This window comes from Pteropus medius, unplaced genomic scaffold (genome assembly GCF_902729225.1).
Source record: "Pteropus medius unplaced genomic scaffold, Ma_sr-lr_union100, whole genome shotgun sequence".
In the NCBI taxonomy this organism is placed as follows: Eukaryota; Metazoa; Chordata; class Mammalia; order Chiroptera; family Pteropodidae; genus Pteropus; species Pteropus medius.
In genome coordinates, this window is record NW_024340696.1 from 19,667,277 (window position 1) to 19,683,528 (window position 16,252).

The window sequence follows — 16,252 nt, forward strand, 5'->3', positions numbered from 1 at the left end:
GTCATCTTCACATATAAAGACAAACTTGTAGACTGTTTCTTAGCTATATAAAGGGTTTAAACCACATTTTAAAAATCATGTCCATAAGTAGAAATAACTAAAGCTTACTAGATGCCCTTGAACCTTGTGCACCCTCAGCTCTTATACATGCTTTTTCTAAGTTTCTATGCAGCACTGACTTTGTTTTATATAGGCCTAGGTTTGGTGAAACCTTCAGCTCATGCCATGGACAACTCTCTACGGGCCACAGAGATCTTTTCATCTTAGCTTCCACAATTTGTTCATATAATATAGCAAGAAGAGCAGTGACTATACTGTGAATATAATTAGCTGGTAAAAATATGCCCAGGTTGTTAGAATTTGACTCATCAGTCCCCTTACTTATCAGGTTTTATATCCAGAGAATCAGACAAGGAATTCTCAACCCTTGTTTTATCCCCAGGATTTCTTGGAAGGAACATAATACAAATTTCAGACTAGAAATGACCTTAGCAATCATCTGGTTTAACCTTTTTTTACTCCTCAGGAAAGGAAACTAAGAGCCACCGCATTTTTATCACCTGAAAACGCTGTTACTAAATTCTCATTTGCCACCAGCCAAGTTCTTGTCAAGACCTGGGCCATCAGGCCAGCTTGGTTCTCCTCTCCCATCCCCTGCTGAAGCAACAAGACAATCGAAGGTTAGCAGGACCTCTAAGGTTACACAGTGCTAAATGCCTGACTAAATTGGCTGATGTGGTCACAAGGTAGAAAAATGCAGTCACCAAACTTCGTTCTCCTGGAAACATCTCCAGTTTTCCAAGCAAATAGTGTGTGTTCACTGCATTTTTTTTCTTCCCGTTTGAAAAGTTCTTCCTGCGTTTCTAACTTTCGAGGTCCTTGTTCATGGCCTGGCCTGTAACCCTGAGGCTTTGGGAGGGGACACTTCCTACAGGTATACAGGCTTCTGCTTTAGGCTGGGTTTAAAATGTCCTTTTCTCTTTGTTTTTTTTGCCCCCTAAAAAAATTGTGGAGTGAGGAGATGGTTGTCCTTGAGCTATTCTACTTGTTTTTGTTCTAGCACACCTATCCCTCACTGAAGTTGTAAGAACTATATACTGTAATTTATACTCAGGTTTCTTGTACTTAAATATAAGAGGCTTCAGTATGTCTTGCTTTCTTTTCCTTTCTTCTGTTTTTGGGGGAAGAGGGGAGAACTCTGTTGCCAGACCCTAAGCTCTTTGGTCAGTCTTGAGCAGTGCTTGGCTCACAGTAGGAGAGAAATGAATGGGAGCATTATTCTTAAAATGGTTTGTGGTTTAGAAAATGAACTATTGAGTCTTAACACCAAATTTTATATCTTGTATGATTCCCTATCTTCATTGAGAGGTATGTCCAGAGAACCTGAGAGGGGGTCACCAACTCCTTGTTCTAACCTTGAGATATAGTGGATGAGTTAAGAGGAGACAGCTTTTTAGAAATAAGAGGAATCTTAGTGTTCGTTCGCTCCATTCTCAGATAACTATGAAACTTTACTAAGATTGAACAGAGCTAGTGGCAGATCTAGGACTGGAATCAGCTCTTCTTGTCCCCATTCCTGTACTTTTCTTACGTCAGGTAGTCTTGCCAGTGACCATCACTGCAAGGCAAAGTCAAGTTCTGTGACACTCACAGACCTAGAACAGAAACAGAAGATAGAAGATACATGCTATATATGTCACGACACTTCCTTCTGGTGCCGAAGGAGATGTCACCAAAGACTGTGACATTTTTCCCACTGAGTCGGGACAGGATGTCGAGCAGCCACTACCGACCCATTAGAGTCGGTACTCAAAATGAAATCTATCTGCCATCCTTCCTTAGAGGAAATAAGGATTTCAGAAACCGATGAACTCTGGTCTTCACCTGTCTTCTCAAGATGAGCTGAACCTCCAGCCAGGAACCTCACACCATTTGTTGCTCTTCACCATCCCTACATCCTCAGAGGACATACGGTTGATATCCGCAAGCAGGTTTCCCACAGTGTGGGTCTTCCAGAGAAAGCAGGTGCAGTTATTAGTCATGACTCCAAGCCAGGCAAGGTGATTAAGAAAAGCTAAATTTATATTAAATTATCATAAAGTCCTAAAATACTGAACATAGTGGTTAAATAACTCCAGAAAGTCCAATCTCTCCGGTGAGTAACGTTCAAACCATTACACATGAGCGCGGGAGAATCACTTCCATTAGTTTAGGACAGAGAGATTTTGCTTTTTACATAGTAAATCAGTGCTCAAATAGATATTTCTTCAAATATGTCCTTTCTACATTCTGAAGAGCCCAAGTGCAATAAGATCCTTCCCCCTTTTCAATCAAGAAAATGCCACTTTTCTACTTCCTCCAGTCCCCAGCCGTGAATCTGAGGACCCAAAGTGCTCCTTCTTTTACTGCCCCATCAAGTGTAGAAGAAATATCCCCTTTTGTCCTGGAAGTGGCACCCCACCTTTCTAGTGCTGTGCACTGGAAAAGCCTTCTTGGCTTGGCCTGGCTGTCCTGTGCAGGCCTAGACCTGAGGCTGGCTGCCGAGAGCAGGGCTAAGGGCTTCGCTCCTGTCTCTAGCAGTCTTAGAACTGGCCAGGAAAGGTTTGCTCTTATCTTCCTTTTCCACTCACATTTGACAGCTGATTTCTCAATACCAATAACCACAGGAGATATTTCAAATCGGGAAACTTCACGTAGAAGCCCTCCCCTCCATCCTCAGCCCCTGCTGTCTTCTGTCGTTTCTAATTTCTGGTGGAAGAGGTCTGGATCTGCCTCAGGTCGAGATGGCTACATCAGTTGGTTCTCTCTACTTTTTTTAGTCCTTGCCCCACATTGAGCATCTTTAAGTAGCCCTCCTCACCAGAGGTGCCAGAAGGCTAGGTTAGAAAAACCAAATTAGGCAGAGAGAGAGAAGGAGAGAGGGAGGGAGGGAGGGAGAGAGAAGAGCTAGGTGGAAGTTTTAGGACAGAAAAAAGTCTCAACTCCCCTGATACTAGCATGAGACATGCGCCCTTTGTGTAAATAAGCATGAACCAAGAGAGGGCATCTCAGCATGGAAAATAAGTCACTCAGCTGGGAAAAAAAGTTGGAATGGGAACTTTACCATACATAGCCACAGGCTCCCTGTTCACTAACTTAGATCCCTGAGCACCTGAGAGAGAACACAGGAAGTTCGACCTCATGGATACTTCCCTTTAGGCCCTGGGAACCCCAAGTCTCTTACCCAATCACTCTTCCTGACCATTTATGAAAACGTCTGGCCCTTCTTTGAAAGGTGGTTTCAGGATCTCTATGCTCAGAATCCCAGAGAATGAGGAGGGGGAGAGTGGCAGAACATTAAAGTTCAGATGATATGGTATGTTTGGGCCAGGCAGTGCTTCTCAGACACTGCAGAGGCTTAGCCCTCAGGGCCCCACATTCATTCAAGCTACTAGCTCACAACCTGGTTACTCAGAGTCAAAGACTTAGGAAAGTACTGGCGAATGGTGGCACCAGGAAGGAATTCATGTCAGCCAGCTGCCACGCTGGGGCCTCCAGGCATCTGAAGGTAGAAAAGGCTCCAGACATTCTAAGAAGAGGAAGAATAACTTGAGCCATACCCATATCTCACCAGTTGAAACACAGCAACTCTTAGAGTGAAAATAATATCCATTGCCAGCAATGGACAGGACACACCTAGGCCCAACCACCCCTGAAAGCTTTTTTGTGTTATCAATGCACTTGAGGCTAGAGGTTTCCCAGATGCCCATACCAACTGGGCTGACTCCTCTTCCTCCTCTTAGCCTCTATCCTTCATCTCTCTTTACCCATGACCCCCTGCCCCTGCCGGGCCACTTTTCTCAGAGAAGTGGTCAGCCCAGCTCTGACAGAGGAGTATGCAGTCTTGGATGATTAGCTCTTGTGGGGCAGGTGCTGAGGGCACCAGGGGAAGGGGAAGTGAAGCTCTGTACTGACGAGGAATCATTACTGAGCCTAGTTTTGGGGGGCTCAGGACGGAGTGCAAGAGGCAAGGTTCATGGTAAGATCCAGGTCTAAATTCTCGGATGTGCCATCATTTCCTGTGCAAAGGTAGTTATGGACTCAGATGGAAACAGTTCCCGTGCAGGGCTTGGGAGCAGTTATGGGGTGGGATGAGGAGGAGTGGAACGAGCACATAGGAAGGGGCCTGTTGTATAAGCGAGCACAAGAACTGGACATCCATAAAGGAGAAGGAAGAGGCAGGGAGGGAGGGGAACACGGGCACTTAGACCTGGCTCTCTGAGGAGAGCTTGCGTTCGTGTTTCCAGCCTGTGTCTGGCAGAGAGCCCCGTCTTTCGGGAGTGGCTGCGGTATGGACACTGCTACATTCAGACTGCTCTTCTTGCAACAGCTGCTCCGTCTCTGTGTCATCCAGGGAGCCAGAGCTGGCCTGGATGGACACTGTGTCTGTCTTCATGCATACATGATCCCGAAGAAGGCCCCCCCTTGAGCTGCGCAGTTGCTTGAGGTCATCCCACTCAGCATCGTCCCCAGACAGGAGGCAGATTCCCTCTACAATCTTGACCTTCTCCTTGGTGTAGTTATGGTCAGGTCCACCCTAGGATGGAGAGTGGGGAGACATGGTCAGTTGGTTGGCACTCTATAAAGGATCTCATGGTGAACTGAAAAAGGAAGTGGATGGGGTAAGAGCGGGCAGGAAGAGCACAGAGATCCCACAGACAAATGAGGAAACTTGATCAGAGCAAAGAGATGAAGTTTAGCCTAAAAGGAGAGGAGCGGCTATAGTGATTATTACCATTATCACACAGGGAGAAGGCTTCCAGTCCTACGACAGCCACCCACTGACTATGTCACCTGGGGCAAATAACGTACTGTCTCTAAAACTCAGCCTCCACATTTGCAATGTGGGGAGAATAACAGTATCCATACTTCATAACCAACTGCTGTGAGGGGAAACTGAGGCAATACATGGAATGCAGATAGTAGGTGCTTGACACATAAGATGCACTAAATCATGTTAGCTATTATTACACTGTTACTGTAGTTTATTAATAGAATAGCATGCTGATACACATGATTAGAAGTAAATAACAAAAGAAATTATATGGACATTTATTCAGGATGTTAAGATATTTTTGTGCTATTTTATTCTTAATCCTCTTCTTTCTAGTTTTGTTCAGGGGAAAAGTTTTAGGAGGTAAGACAGGAGGAATTTAGAAATATCCTCTTATTTGGATTTTAAGTGTCAATCAATTGACATCTGTAGCTTATAAGCTTTCATGGGAGGTTATTCTGGTTCTGCTCCCATGAGCCTTGGGGCTATTCCCCCACAACTTGGGATGGTTCCAAGGACAGTCTTAAGTTCTACTCAGGCTTCTCCCTTTATGCGTTCCTCAATGGGTAGCCATACTCCGGGTTTCTGGGGGATACCAACCAACACGCTGCAGCTGCCAGGAGAAACTGGGCCATGGCTTGGGTTCTGCCCCTGGAATAGCATTCCTGCCAAGAGCCCTGCCACTGCTGCTCTATTTTAGTAACGATTCAATTCCACAGATATTTATTGAGCTCTTACATTAAGCAGGATACTTAGGTGATTACACAATATAAAATGGTCCCTCCCCTCTGGGAGCGACAACTCCCTAAATCAAGCAGAGAGAGACGTAGCACCCATGCACGCACACACGTGCACAGTCACCTAGCACATTCTCCAAGCTGAAATCAGTGTAAGATCAGACGCAGGCCACTCAGTCTTCATCACAGAGACACACTGGGTAAGTGAGGGAGAGGTGGGGGACATGGCACTAGCAACTTGGGGCATAACACTCCCTCTACAAACACACAGGTACCTGAAATCAAGAGGAAATCAGAAGAGAAAGGGTGAGAGACTATCAGAGGGGTGGAAAAGCTGCTGAGGAAAAAGCATACAACAGAAGAAAGAGGTCACATGATTTTAATTTCTAACCCCTGGCTTTTATCGAGGTTCTTTTCTGGGGCATCTGACACTCCAGGAACCCAGGAGTCTGAGTCTTTCTCTCAAAGACATTTACTGAGAAGGGGGCTAATGTCCCTAAAACTGCCAGTTATCCCCACAGTTTCTGTTTGGCTTGTAGTGGAAGCTTTTTAAATAGGAGAATTCAGGGATCCAGAAAGTACCTGATTATTACATAAAGTGTATTCATTATGCATGGGAGCCCTACAGGTATGAGGGCAGGTTTTGACTGTGCTAGAGAGGACAAGAGAGTAGACTAATTAGGGTCTCACAAGGGATAACTTTTGATGAAGGTTACAGGAGTTTAGAAAAAACAAGGGTCATATTAGATTAGACAATCTTAAACCCCAGACTATAGATCCCTAGTAGAAATGGGACTATTTTTCATGCCAAAACATCTAGCAAATAATTTTTCACTGAAGTGACAAAGGAGTTAAAAGAACAAAAGCATGTAAACCTGAAGAATTCTAGAGAAATCCCTTGAACTCTGTGATAAGGGGAAGAATAGCAGAACACCAGCCATTCCCAGCTACAGGTGCCAACAGCTTGGATCAGAGGTTAGAAAAGAAAGAGTCCGGGAAGCTCTTGGTTTTTCTGGGTGCTGTCTAAGAGCCTGGCGGTTGTTTCAGGGGCGCACAGCCTCACTGCAGGGGAATGACAACTCCAGGAGGGAAAGAAGCTACGAAGCTGAGAAAGACCTCCTGGAGGGAGAGGCACACACAGGCTTTCAGACCTACCCCTTCTGAGATCTGCTTTCTAACCTTGCTCTCACTAGCATCTCTCACACTGCTCCATCGGAAATCGTAGACCTAGAAACCCAACAGATCTATAATTCTAGATTCCGGAAACCCAAATCACATTAAGTTCTTCTGTTCACTATAACGTCTGTAGCAGTAGATGGGTCTAGCCAACATCCCTTTGAGGCAACTGTAGAATAACAACTGCCCCACCTCCCAAAAAACCCTTCAATATAAATTTCAATTTTTACCTCTTTCTTATAGCACAGTTGATTGTACATGGCTGGTTTTGGGATGGCTTCAATTTTTACCTCCTGAGTGGAAGTTCGGTAGGAGGGGTTGCTGTAGGTCAGGTTCCCCATTCCAGGATCAGTTAGCTTGGATTTCTTATGTCTTTAGGAGGAAAGGTGATGGGGAATTAGTTCAGATCTTTATGAGAGTGATATCCGGGGAAGTTATAACCTGAGTGAGATGGCCCAGGCATCCCCACCTCCTGGTACTCATACCTTCTGAATCCCTGCCCCTTGAGTGTGGGCTGAATCTAGTGACTCACTTCTGGTTAACATATTAAGCAAAATTGATAGATGCTAGATTAGGTTACAAAGAAATCCGTGGCTTGCATCTGAGGTTGCCCTCCTTTCCTCACTCTATCTTACTCTTGCTATGGGGGAAGCAACCTGCTATGTTGTAAGATGTCCTATGGAAAGGCCCACAGGCAAGGAACTGATGAGGGAGTATCCCGCCAACTGCTAGCAAGGACCTGAGGCCCTCACTTTAACAGCCAGTGAGGAACTGAATCCTGCCAACAGCTACATCAATGCTCTTGGAAGGGAATCCTTCTCCAGTCAAGCCTTGAGATAAGACCATAACCTTGGCTAACATCTGGATTGCAGCCCTGTGAGAGACCTTGAGGCAGAGGCAACCAGCTTAGCTGCATCCAGATTTCCAACGCACAGAAATTGTGAGATGGTTGTCATTTTAAGTTGCTAAGTTTTGGGGTAATTTGTTATACAGCAGTAGGTCACGAATATACCAACAAGCTTTAGAGTCAAGGCAGAGCTGTGTTTCAATCCCATCTCTGTTATTTACTAGCTGGGATCTTGGTGAACATAATCTAAACTTTCTGAGCCTCAGATCCTCATCTATAAAGTGAAGAATAATAATGCCTGTATTAATATCAATACATATTCATTAAATGGCAACTGTTGTTGTTTTTGTTATGAGCAGGAGCGCAGGAGCAGCAGTAAAATCCTGGCATTTTTTGCTGCAAGTTGTGTTTAAAACATTTAGTGGGGAGGAAAGATAGATAGATAGATAGATAGATAGATAGATAGATAGGATCATGAAAAGATTATAAATTGATAATGACACACTCTGCCTGACTAGGATGATCCCTACTAAGCAATCTATATCAACCAATATTGCAGTAAAGGGCTATGTTTGTGTGAAGAGAAAATCATTTCCAACTTCAATGGTTTGAAGTAGTGTGGGGTTGTGGAAAAAGCAGATGTTAGAGTCTGTCCCAGCTTTGCCTCTTCTTGTGTGACCTTGAGTGACACCCTCAGCATCCTAGTTTATAAAGCAAATCCCAAGGGTTGCTGGTCATGAAATGAGGGCTTGGGCTGTGACTAGGGAAGAGGAGTAAGAATTTAGAATTCTGTCTTTTCCTTCTGCTGCTCTGACCAGGGACCCAGCCTTGGAATGAGGCTGGTCAGAGGTCGAATTAGCGAGCTGTGGAGCTTCAGGAGATCCCAGATGCGCTGATGAAGACCAACAAACATACGGCCTCTGCAGAGAGGCTGAGCTTACCTGTACAGCATCAAAGCTGCAATCACTACCAGAATCAGCAGAATACTAAGGAGTCCACCAATGACATAGCTGACGTGAAGTCCTTCCCCTAGGAAGAACAAAGAAACACTAGGCGAGGACCACCAACAGTCGGCATCTCTAATCCTAATTTTATCACTTACTGGCTGTGTAACTTAGGGCAAGATGCTTAACTTCTAAGTCTATGTTTTCTCATTAGTTAAATGTAAATAATAAATTACTCATAGGGTGGTAGAGGTTACATGTGTGTATATATAAATATATATACACAAACATACACATACAAATACATGACTTAACAAATGCCTGGTATGTGGAAAGCATTCCATAAGTAGTGACTATTACAATTATTCTTTCTATGGATTTAGTCTAAGAAAAGGGTACATCAACCCCAAAGAGTCTCCATGAAGGTTCTGGAAAATATCAGTTAAGACTTATATTCCTTATATCTTCTTTTTCAAAACAGTCGGGCACTTGGGGCTTACCTGGAGCAGCAGGTACGGCCTCGTTGGAATGTTCACAGAGACCCAGCTGGGCATCCTTTTCGGAGCATCTGTGGGGCACAGAAAACTGAATGTGCATCCTACTGGTATTTGATAAAGATCTTACCTTCCTCCAGGAAAGGGGGAAAGTCTTGTGAAGGACATAATGAAAGGCCTGTGAGTGGGACTTTCAGATATAAGAGGCCATACCAGATGAGAGATACCAGAAGCATGGAGAGAACCAGACCAGGAAATACAGAGGAGAAATCAATGTGAGTTACTGTCTTCAAGATGCTATACCATGTTTAAATGTGTTTTTTCAAATATGTACCCTTTTAAAAGGATTCCTTTAAAAAGGAGAAGCAGGAATGAGCTGGAAGTCTTCTGAAAGAATACAAAGGACATAAATAGTAGGCTTTATTAAACTACCTAAATGAGTTGAAAAAAGCTACCGGCCCAGCAAAACGATTACCTAAAGATTATCACAAGGTCTAAATAGGCCTTAAAAAATTGTTTTCTTCCTTTAATTCTTTCACAAGGGAATGTGCAAGACATCCAGAGCAAAGGCTCAAATAACTTGAAATGCTAAGAAGGTAACTTCCTTGTGGCATATTATGAGTAGGCCATTAAAGATATCTCCTAAAAGCCTAGTGAAAAGGTACTTGCGAGAGCATTGGAAACCAAGATGCACTCAATCTTCAAATAGAACTCTGAGTAGGGTTCAAAAGTTTTCTTAATAAGCCAAGAGAAAATCAGAGATTAATAATGAACGATAGTACTTAAAAGTTAGTGAGAAGGGTACAGGTTTATATCTGGGTGTTTGCTTTTCTACATAAACTCTTCTAAAAAGAGAAAATGGGACATATAGAGTGAATTTGATCATGGGTAAATTTTATAATTTTAAGGACATGAGTCTAGAGTTCTTATTTGGGATTATTACTATGTTTCTGCTTTCAGAACTGAAGTCAAGTGTTAATTATCTTTTAGGCTACAGTTGATATTAAAAATAAAGACATAGGTATATTACAATGAAAAAACTATTCAAATAGAAACATGTTAGAAAGCTAGACATCAAAATAGCAAGAGTAGAAAATGAAATCACTATCTCAAAAAGATATTTGCACCCCTGTGTTCACTGCAGCATTATTTACAATAGCCAAGACAAGGAAACAACCTAAGTGTCCATCAACAAATGGATATAACATGTATCTACTGGAATATTGTTCAGCCATAAAAAAGAAGGAAATACTGCCATTTGCAACAACATGGATTGACCTTGAAGGCATTAAGCTAAGTGAAATAAGTCAGAGAAAGACAAATACTGTATGCTATCACCTATATGTGGACTCTAAAAAAAAATCAAACTCATAGATACAGAGAACAGATTGATGATTGCCAGAGATGGGCGTAGGAGTTGGACGAACAGGGTGAAGGGGCTCAAAAGGTACAAACTTCCAGTTATAAAAAAAAAATAAGTTCTGGGGATGTACTACACAGCATAGTGACTATAGTTAATAATACTCTACTTCATATTTGGAAGTTGCTAAGAGAGATCTTAAAAGTTCTCATCCAAAGAAAAAAGAATTATAACTGTGGTAATGGATTACTGTGGCAAACATTTTGCAATTTATACATATAACGAAGTTAAAAAATATTAAGAGTAATTTTATATGGGTATATGGGTATTTATTTCTTCTTTTTTCTATCTGCATTTCCAGATTATTTTTTTGAAAGTATAAATAAAAACATCAGAATTTCTCTAAATGGAAAAAAAAAAGAAACAAAAGTAAATTAGAAATTAAAAAGAATTTGTCGAAATTGAATTTAACATATTTCAAGATGTGCATTTTTTTCTATATTCTAACATCGCTGAAATTAGGAATACATCTTACAATAAATGGCATCTCAAAATTGCTGTTGGTCATTTTTTCAGTTTAATCTCTCAAATTAGGATGCATCTTAAATTGATAGCACCTTTAATTTAATAAAATTCAATGTTTTGTACTTGACTTGGGACCCGTTCGTGTTATGCTTGCTCATTTAATAATGATGTGTGTGTGCGCGCGCGTGTGTACGTGTGCACGCACACATCCACACACAGGTGTTTGAATGTTACAGGTCATTATAAGCTAAGGTCATGACATTCCTGGGCATCTTTCAAGTCATAAATCCACCACACTCCAGAGATCCCTAAAATTTGGTGGTTTCTAAGTAAACTGTAGGATAAGACCAAACACTAAACCTGTGGTGTGAGAGCGAATGTCACAGAGAGAAAGGAAACTCTGCCTGAGTGATTTCTCTACAAAGCTGCTCTTAAACCACCTTGCCTTCAAATCACTTGCAATAATCTATAAATCTAAATATCATCTCCTGTCCCAAATGCAGAGATTGGTGGCTAATGATGCAATCTACCTCCTACTTGCCAGAATTACCGAGGCTGGGACCATGGTCTTCTGCTGGCAGGAGATGGTGATTTGAATCAAAGGGGCCTCAATCCCATACTGAACCCACTTACCTTCCTACCTCCTCCAGAGATGTGCGGGTCCGAGTGGTAGAAGAACGCAAGGTGGTAGGCAGTGTGTTGGTTAGCACTGGGCTCCTTCCACTCATGCTGGTAGCCCTGGGGGGTGGGGGCACCAGGCCTGGTACTGGAGAGAAAAAGAAAACTAGAGTGGGCCACTAGAGCCCCCGAGCTCTACATATGGACCAAGAGTAGCATCTAGAGAACATGACAAAGTAATCTTTCAGTTGCTTTGATTTCAGGCACCCTCATAAGAGGCCCTTCTCAATACTGTAAATAAAAAGGATTTGATTTCCAATATTAATAGCTCTGGATGGGCCCACAAAGGTCAGGAGGGGAGAGAGTAATGCACAGGCCACAGAAGAAAGCACAGCATCAGGAGACCTGAAGTCCATGCTAGTAAATGCTAGAGGCCAGACAAACTCAAGTCCGTGCCATTCCAAAGTCAAACTCATTACTCCAGTCGCTCCGCTATCAGACCCCCTGAGGGGATCCCACCCACAAGGACAAAGCTGAGGCTGCTGGTTCTCTGCCCTTCCAAGGGCTCTGCTGTTTAGGGGGCTGTTCATTCCAGCTCACCAAGGGAGCAGGGCCGGCCATCGGGCTCATCAGGACAGGCACACACAAAGTCCAAGGTTCTGGCAAAGCAGAGGTGGGTGCAGCCACCATTGTTCACACCACAGGCATTGGTCCCTGGGGGCAAAGCAGGAGAATGTATGACCTGGGACAAAACCAAGTCTCCCAGTTCGACACTTCTCAAAAAGGCGGATATCCAGGGCTACTTCACTTCCACGGACAGAAGGGCAGGAGGGCTATAACCACGTCTTGGTCATGAACAGTCCCTGGGTGACCACCCGCCCTCACCGATGGTAAGGGAGCAGGCTTAGGACCCAGGAGCCCACCTGTCTGCCGCTGAGGGGAAACCACAATGATATCCATGAGTCCTTCCACATTCGCCAACACCGTCTCCTTGTTCCGGCCTGAGTACTTGTCAACACGCTGGATTGACTTGGTCTGCCAGTCTGTCCAGTAGATCCACCTGTCCTGCTGCTCAATAGGGAAATCCCAGAAAGAACAAATATTATTCAAAAGTCCAACCCTGGTACAGCTTCTGTGCCTTGGCATGTGCATTCCCGCTGCTGCCACGCCCTCATCTCTTATCCACCAGGTCGGGTTCTGTGCATCCCCAGAACACTGACATTGTCCAGGAAATCTCCAATCTGTGTAGCATTTACCATTCTCTCCTCCATGCTGTTCTGTGCCTTGTCTTCCCTTCTACAAGTGAGTATTGACACTCTACAGTCATTTGTTTACATGTCTGTCTGTTCTGCCAGATTAGGTTCTTCAAGAACAAGAATATGTTTCATTCACCTCTCAATTTCTGGTACCTAACACTTAGTCGTCGGTCAATGGCTCAATGAATAAATGTGTTTCTGTACCTAGTAAATAGGAGTAAATTGGAGGGCCCTTCTAAGCTCCCTTTTCTCCCGGGCCCTTCATTCAGAGCCCTGGCACATCCTCTGGTCACTTCTGTGGGCAGTGCTTTCTAATACGGTGATCCTGAGAGTCTCAACCAGGGGAAACTTGTAGATTGAAAACCATATTCAATAGTATCCAGTAGTTTAACATCGGGAGTATTGGTGGGGTAGGAGGAGGCTATTATTAAGTAAAGCCAAACAAAATCTTATTGGCTGGTAGGATAGAATGCAGAATATAGATAAGTGGATGTTTGTCAAAAAGAAAAGATTTTTAAATAATTAGGAATTCCTGTTTGGGCTCTAGGCTTTGTAGATCTCCTTTTTTCCTTGCCTGAATTATTTTACAGGGTTAGAACTCTCAAGAATGACAGCCAGTAATAATTAAAATGATGAGAAATAACACACATTGAGTGCCAGATATTGTGCTAATGATGCTTTGTATATATTTCAGGAGGATACTAATATTAAACTCATTTCTTAAACTTATTTCTAGGTAAGTGAAGCTTAGAGAAGTTCAATATCTTGTTCGAAGTAGCAGTTACTTAATGGCAGAGGCAGAACTTGAACCCACAGAGTTGGCACATTGGAGGTACTCAATAAACACTGACTGGCTAGCTGCCTCAAAACTCTGGCTCTTAGCCACTTGACCCCACTGCCATTAAGTGAGACAACTGAGCTCAGATGTTGGGACCACGGCATTAGGATCAACTGGGGAACTTGTTAAAATGTATATTCCTGGGACCAACCCTCATGAAGCAGTCTTTATATCCAGGAACATGCATTTTAACAAGCTCCACAGCTGATTCTACACAACCACTGCTTGAAAGCCACTCCTTTGAATGCTAGGACATGGGAGAAGTAGGGCAGGACTAGCAGGGCACATGGCAGCAAGGTTTCAGTGTCCAGGAAACATCCCTAAAATGAGCTTCCATAGCACCTGTTCGGCAGCACCTAGGGCTGAGGCTGCCGACTTAGAACCCCGAGGAAACACCCATTAAGGAGTTTTAGTTACCTCTCCTGAGATAGTACCTGAGTGAGGGCAAAGGGGTGTGACACATGGCTGACCAAGACCTGCCGTAGCTTCCCATTGAGGTCAGCACTCTCGATTCGGTCCAGATGTGCATCTACCCAGTAGATCCTGTGAAAGAAAGGAGATAAGGGCAGCTGCTCAAAACACTTGCCAGGGAGCCCAGCCCTTCTGCCTAAGGAGCTGTCTGTCCCTTCCTGAGCTGAAAGGGCAAGGGCTGTGAGCAGTTAAGAAGTACCCCTGATGAGAGGTCATTGTGAGTCCCAAAGCCAGAGAGGGGAAGTCAATGACTCATAAGTGGGGAGGCCAGAGCTGTTTTGAGGAGGGGTACAATGTCTAACGACCTCAGAGAAGCCATCGCCCAGTCCCATCTTCAGCAACTTGATCACTCTTGGATTCCTACCCAAGAATCTAAGCCCAAATTCTTATGAACACTCTTTAAGAGACTTGGTCTATAAGACTATCACTGAGGTTAAAGGAAGAGGGCATTTCTCTTCTCTACTCCAACTCCCCAGGTGACTTTGATGCCTTTTCCTTCTTCTGAGGGCAGAAAGGGGAACTGACTGCTTCAGAGCCTCTTTCATCCTCTTCTCCTGCCCTCCAGCATTTTTTTCTAGACCAGGAGTTATGAACTCCAATGTCTGAAGGTCTCAGAAAAGTAACAAATGTGAAGAATCAGCTTTTAAATGGATGGGGGTAGGGAGACCTGTGGTCCAGTCAGAGGATATGTTCTGCTAAAGACGCTCAAATTAAAACCATGTAAACCAGGCAAATAAAACCCACCTGTGGGCTGAGGGTTGGATCCAGCAACCCCTACTCTAAGAATGTTTCCTCAGCCTTCTCACTGCTTTCTCGTCCCCACCTATCAAACTGCTTTCTATCTTTTTTTTTTTTTTTCTTCGCTATTTCAATCTCGACCATCTTCTCCTCTGCCCACCTGATTTCCAGGAGGCTGTTTGGGACAGGATTCCCACCTGCGGGTATCATAGTCCAGGGTAAGGCCATTGGGCCAACCCAGGTCTGTGTTAATGAGAACCTTCCGCTCAGAGCCGTCCAGGTTCGCCCGCTCGATCTTGGCAATGTGGCCCCAGTCTGTCCAGAAGAGGTACCTGAGACACAACAGTGCCATCGTCACCGAGGCATGGGAAGATGGCACCCAGAGGTTGAGAGAATACAAGGGACACAGTGATATCATTAAAAGACAGGCATCCTCCAAGGGCCCCTTCACCAGGCCCTTCTTCCCTGGGTCTCTTTTCTGTTGGCCAGAAACTCACCCCTTCCTGGGGAAAACAGCAATGGCCCGAGGCTCGTCCAGGCTGTTGTTGACCAGCACTTTGCGGCAAGAACCATCTAGCCTTGATGCTTCGATGGTATTTCGGCCTGTATCTGTCCAATACAGATTCCTGGCCACCCAGTCCACTGCCAGCCCATCGGTGGTCTTCAGGCCATGCCCGATCACTGTCTCCATGTTGCTGCCATTCAGATCTGCTCGCCTTGGGGAAGAGCCTAGGGTTGGATGACTGACCAGATTGACTGGCAATAGGCTGAAACCCCTTTAATCCATGCTCCCGTAACTGGATTCCCACTAGACTGAAAGCTCCATAGGGGCAGAGACCAAGTGTCTATAAGTACATTCCTCAGCACTTGGCACAGGAGGTACTTAAGGTCCTATGCCAGGGAATTCAACCTGTCCCCAGCACGATTTTCTAACACACTTCCAGGGAGAACAAAGGGGATGCCCTTGTTCCCACACATGAGAATCTTTGCCATAGTAAACCCTTCTTACTGGTGGCAGGGATCACATTCCTCAGCTGTGTTTGGGTAAAAAACTCAAGTAAAAGTAAAACAAACAATGTAAAAACAAAACAACACAACACTGTGAACAACCGTAAGCCCTGGCATTTGGCCAGGGCTCCTGTATTACAATACAGATATATGGTTTAGCTACATGCCTACTCTTCAGTGAGTCTTAGAGGATTCTTAGGGCCAGGTCCTCAGGCCCCTAGCCTGACTTTATTTGATTTTTTTTTTTGTCTGTTTTATATACTGGGCTTCTATTAATCTTTAAATAAACAAAAAAGGCCACAAACGTTTGAAACTCTGCTGTAAGTGATAACAATACAAAGTGGACAAGTCAGGATCAGAAGAACTCACTATCCAAGCTGCCAAATCACTGAGATCAAAACAGACCAGCACCTTACCCATCGGAAGC

At 44.1% G+C, this 16,252-nt stretch overlaps 1 protein-coding gene across 1 annotated transcript in view; it reads right to left on the reverse strand.

Moving 5' to 3' along the window:
* Positions 1-2,061: 2,061 nt before the first annotated feature.
* LRP4 (LDL receptor related protein 4) overlaps positions 2,062-16,252 on the reverse strand; it is a 45,700-nt gene continuing 31,509 nt past the window's right edge. The window contains exons 29-38 of the mRNA XM_039871729.1: positions 15,315-15,533; positions 15,015-15,149; positions 14,043-14,151; positions 12,438-12,582; positions 12,115-12,228; positions 11,530-11,662; positions 9,018-9,085; positions 8,515-8,602; positions 6,957-7,098; positions 2,062-4,576 (exon numbers count right to left, since the gene is read on the reverse strand). Of these exons, the coding sequence (XP_039727663.1) occupies positions 4,244-4,576; positions 6,957-7,098; positions 8,515-8,602; positions 9,018-9,085; positions 11,530-11,662; positions 12,115-12,228; positions 12,438-12,582; positions 14,043-14,151; positions 15,015-15,149; positions 15,315-15,533 (1,486 nt within the window). The 3' untranslated portion in view covers positions 2,062-4,243. The remainder of the gene's footprint in view (positions 4,577-6,956; positions 7,099-8,514; positions 8,603-9,017; positions 9,086-11,529; positions 11,663-12,114; positions 12,229-12,437; positions 12,583-14,042; positions 14,152-15,014; positions 15,150-15,314; positions 15,534-16,252) is intronic.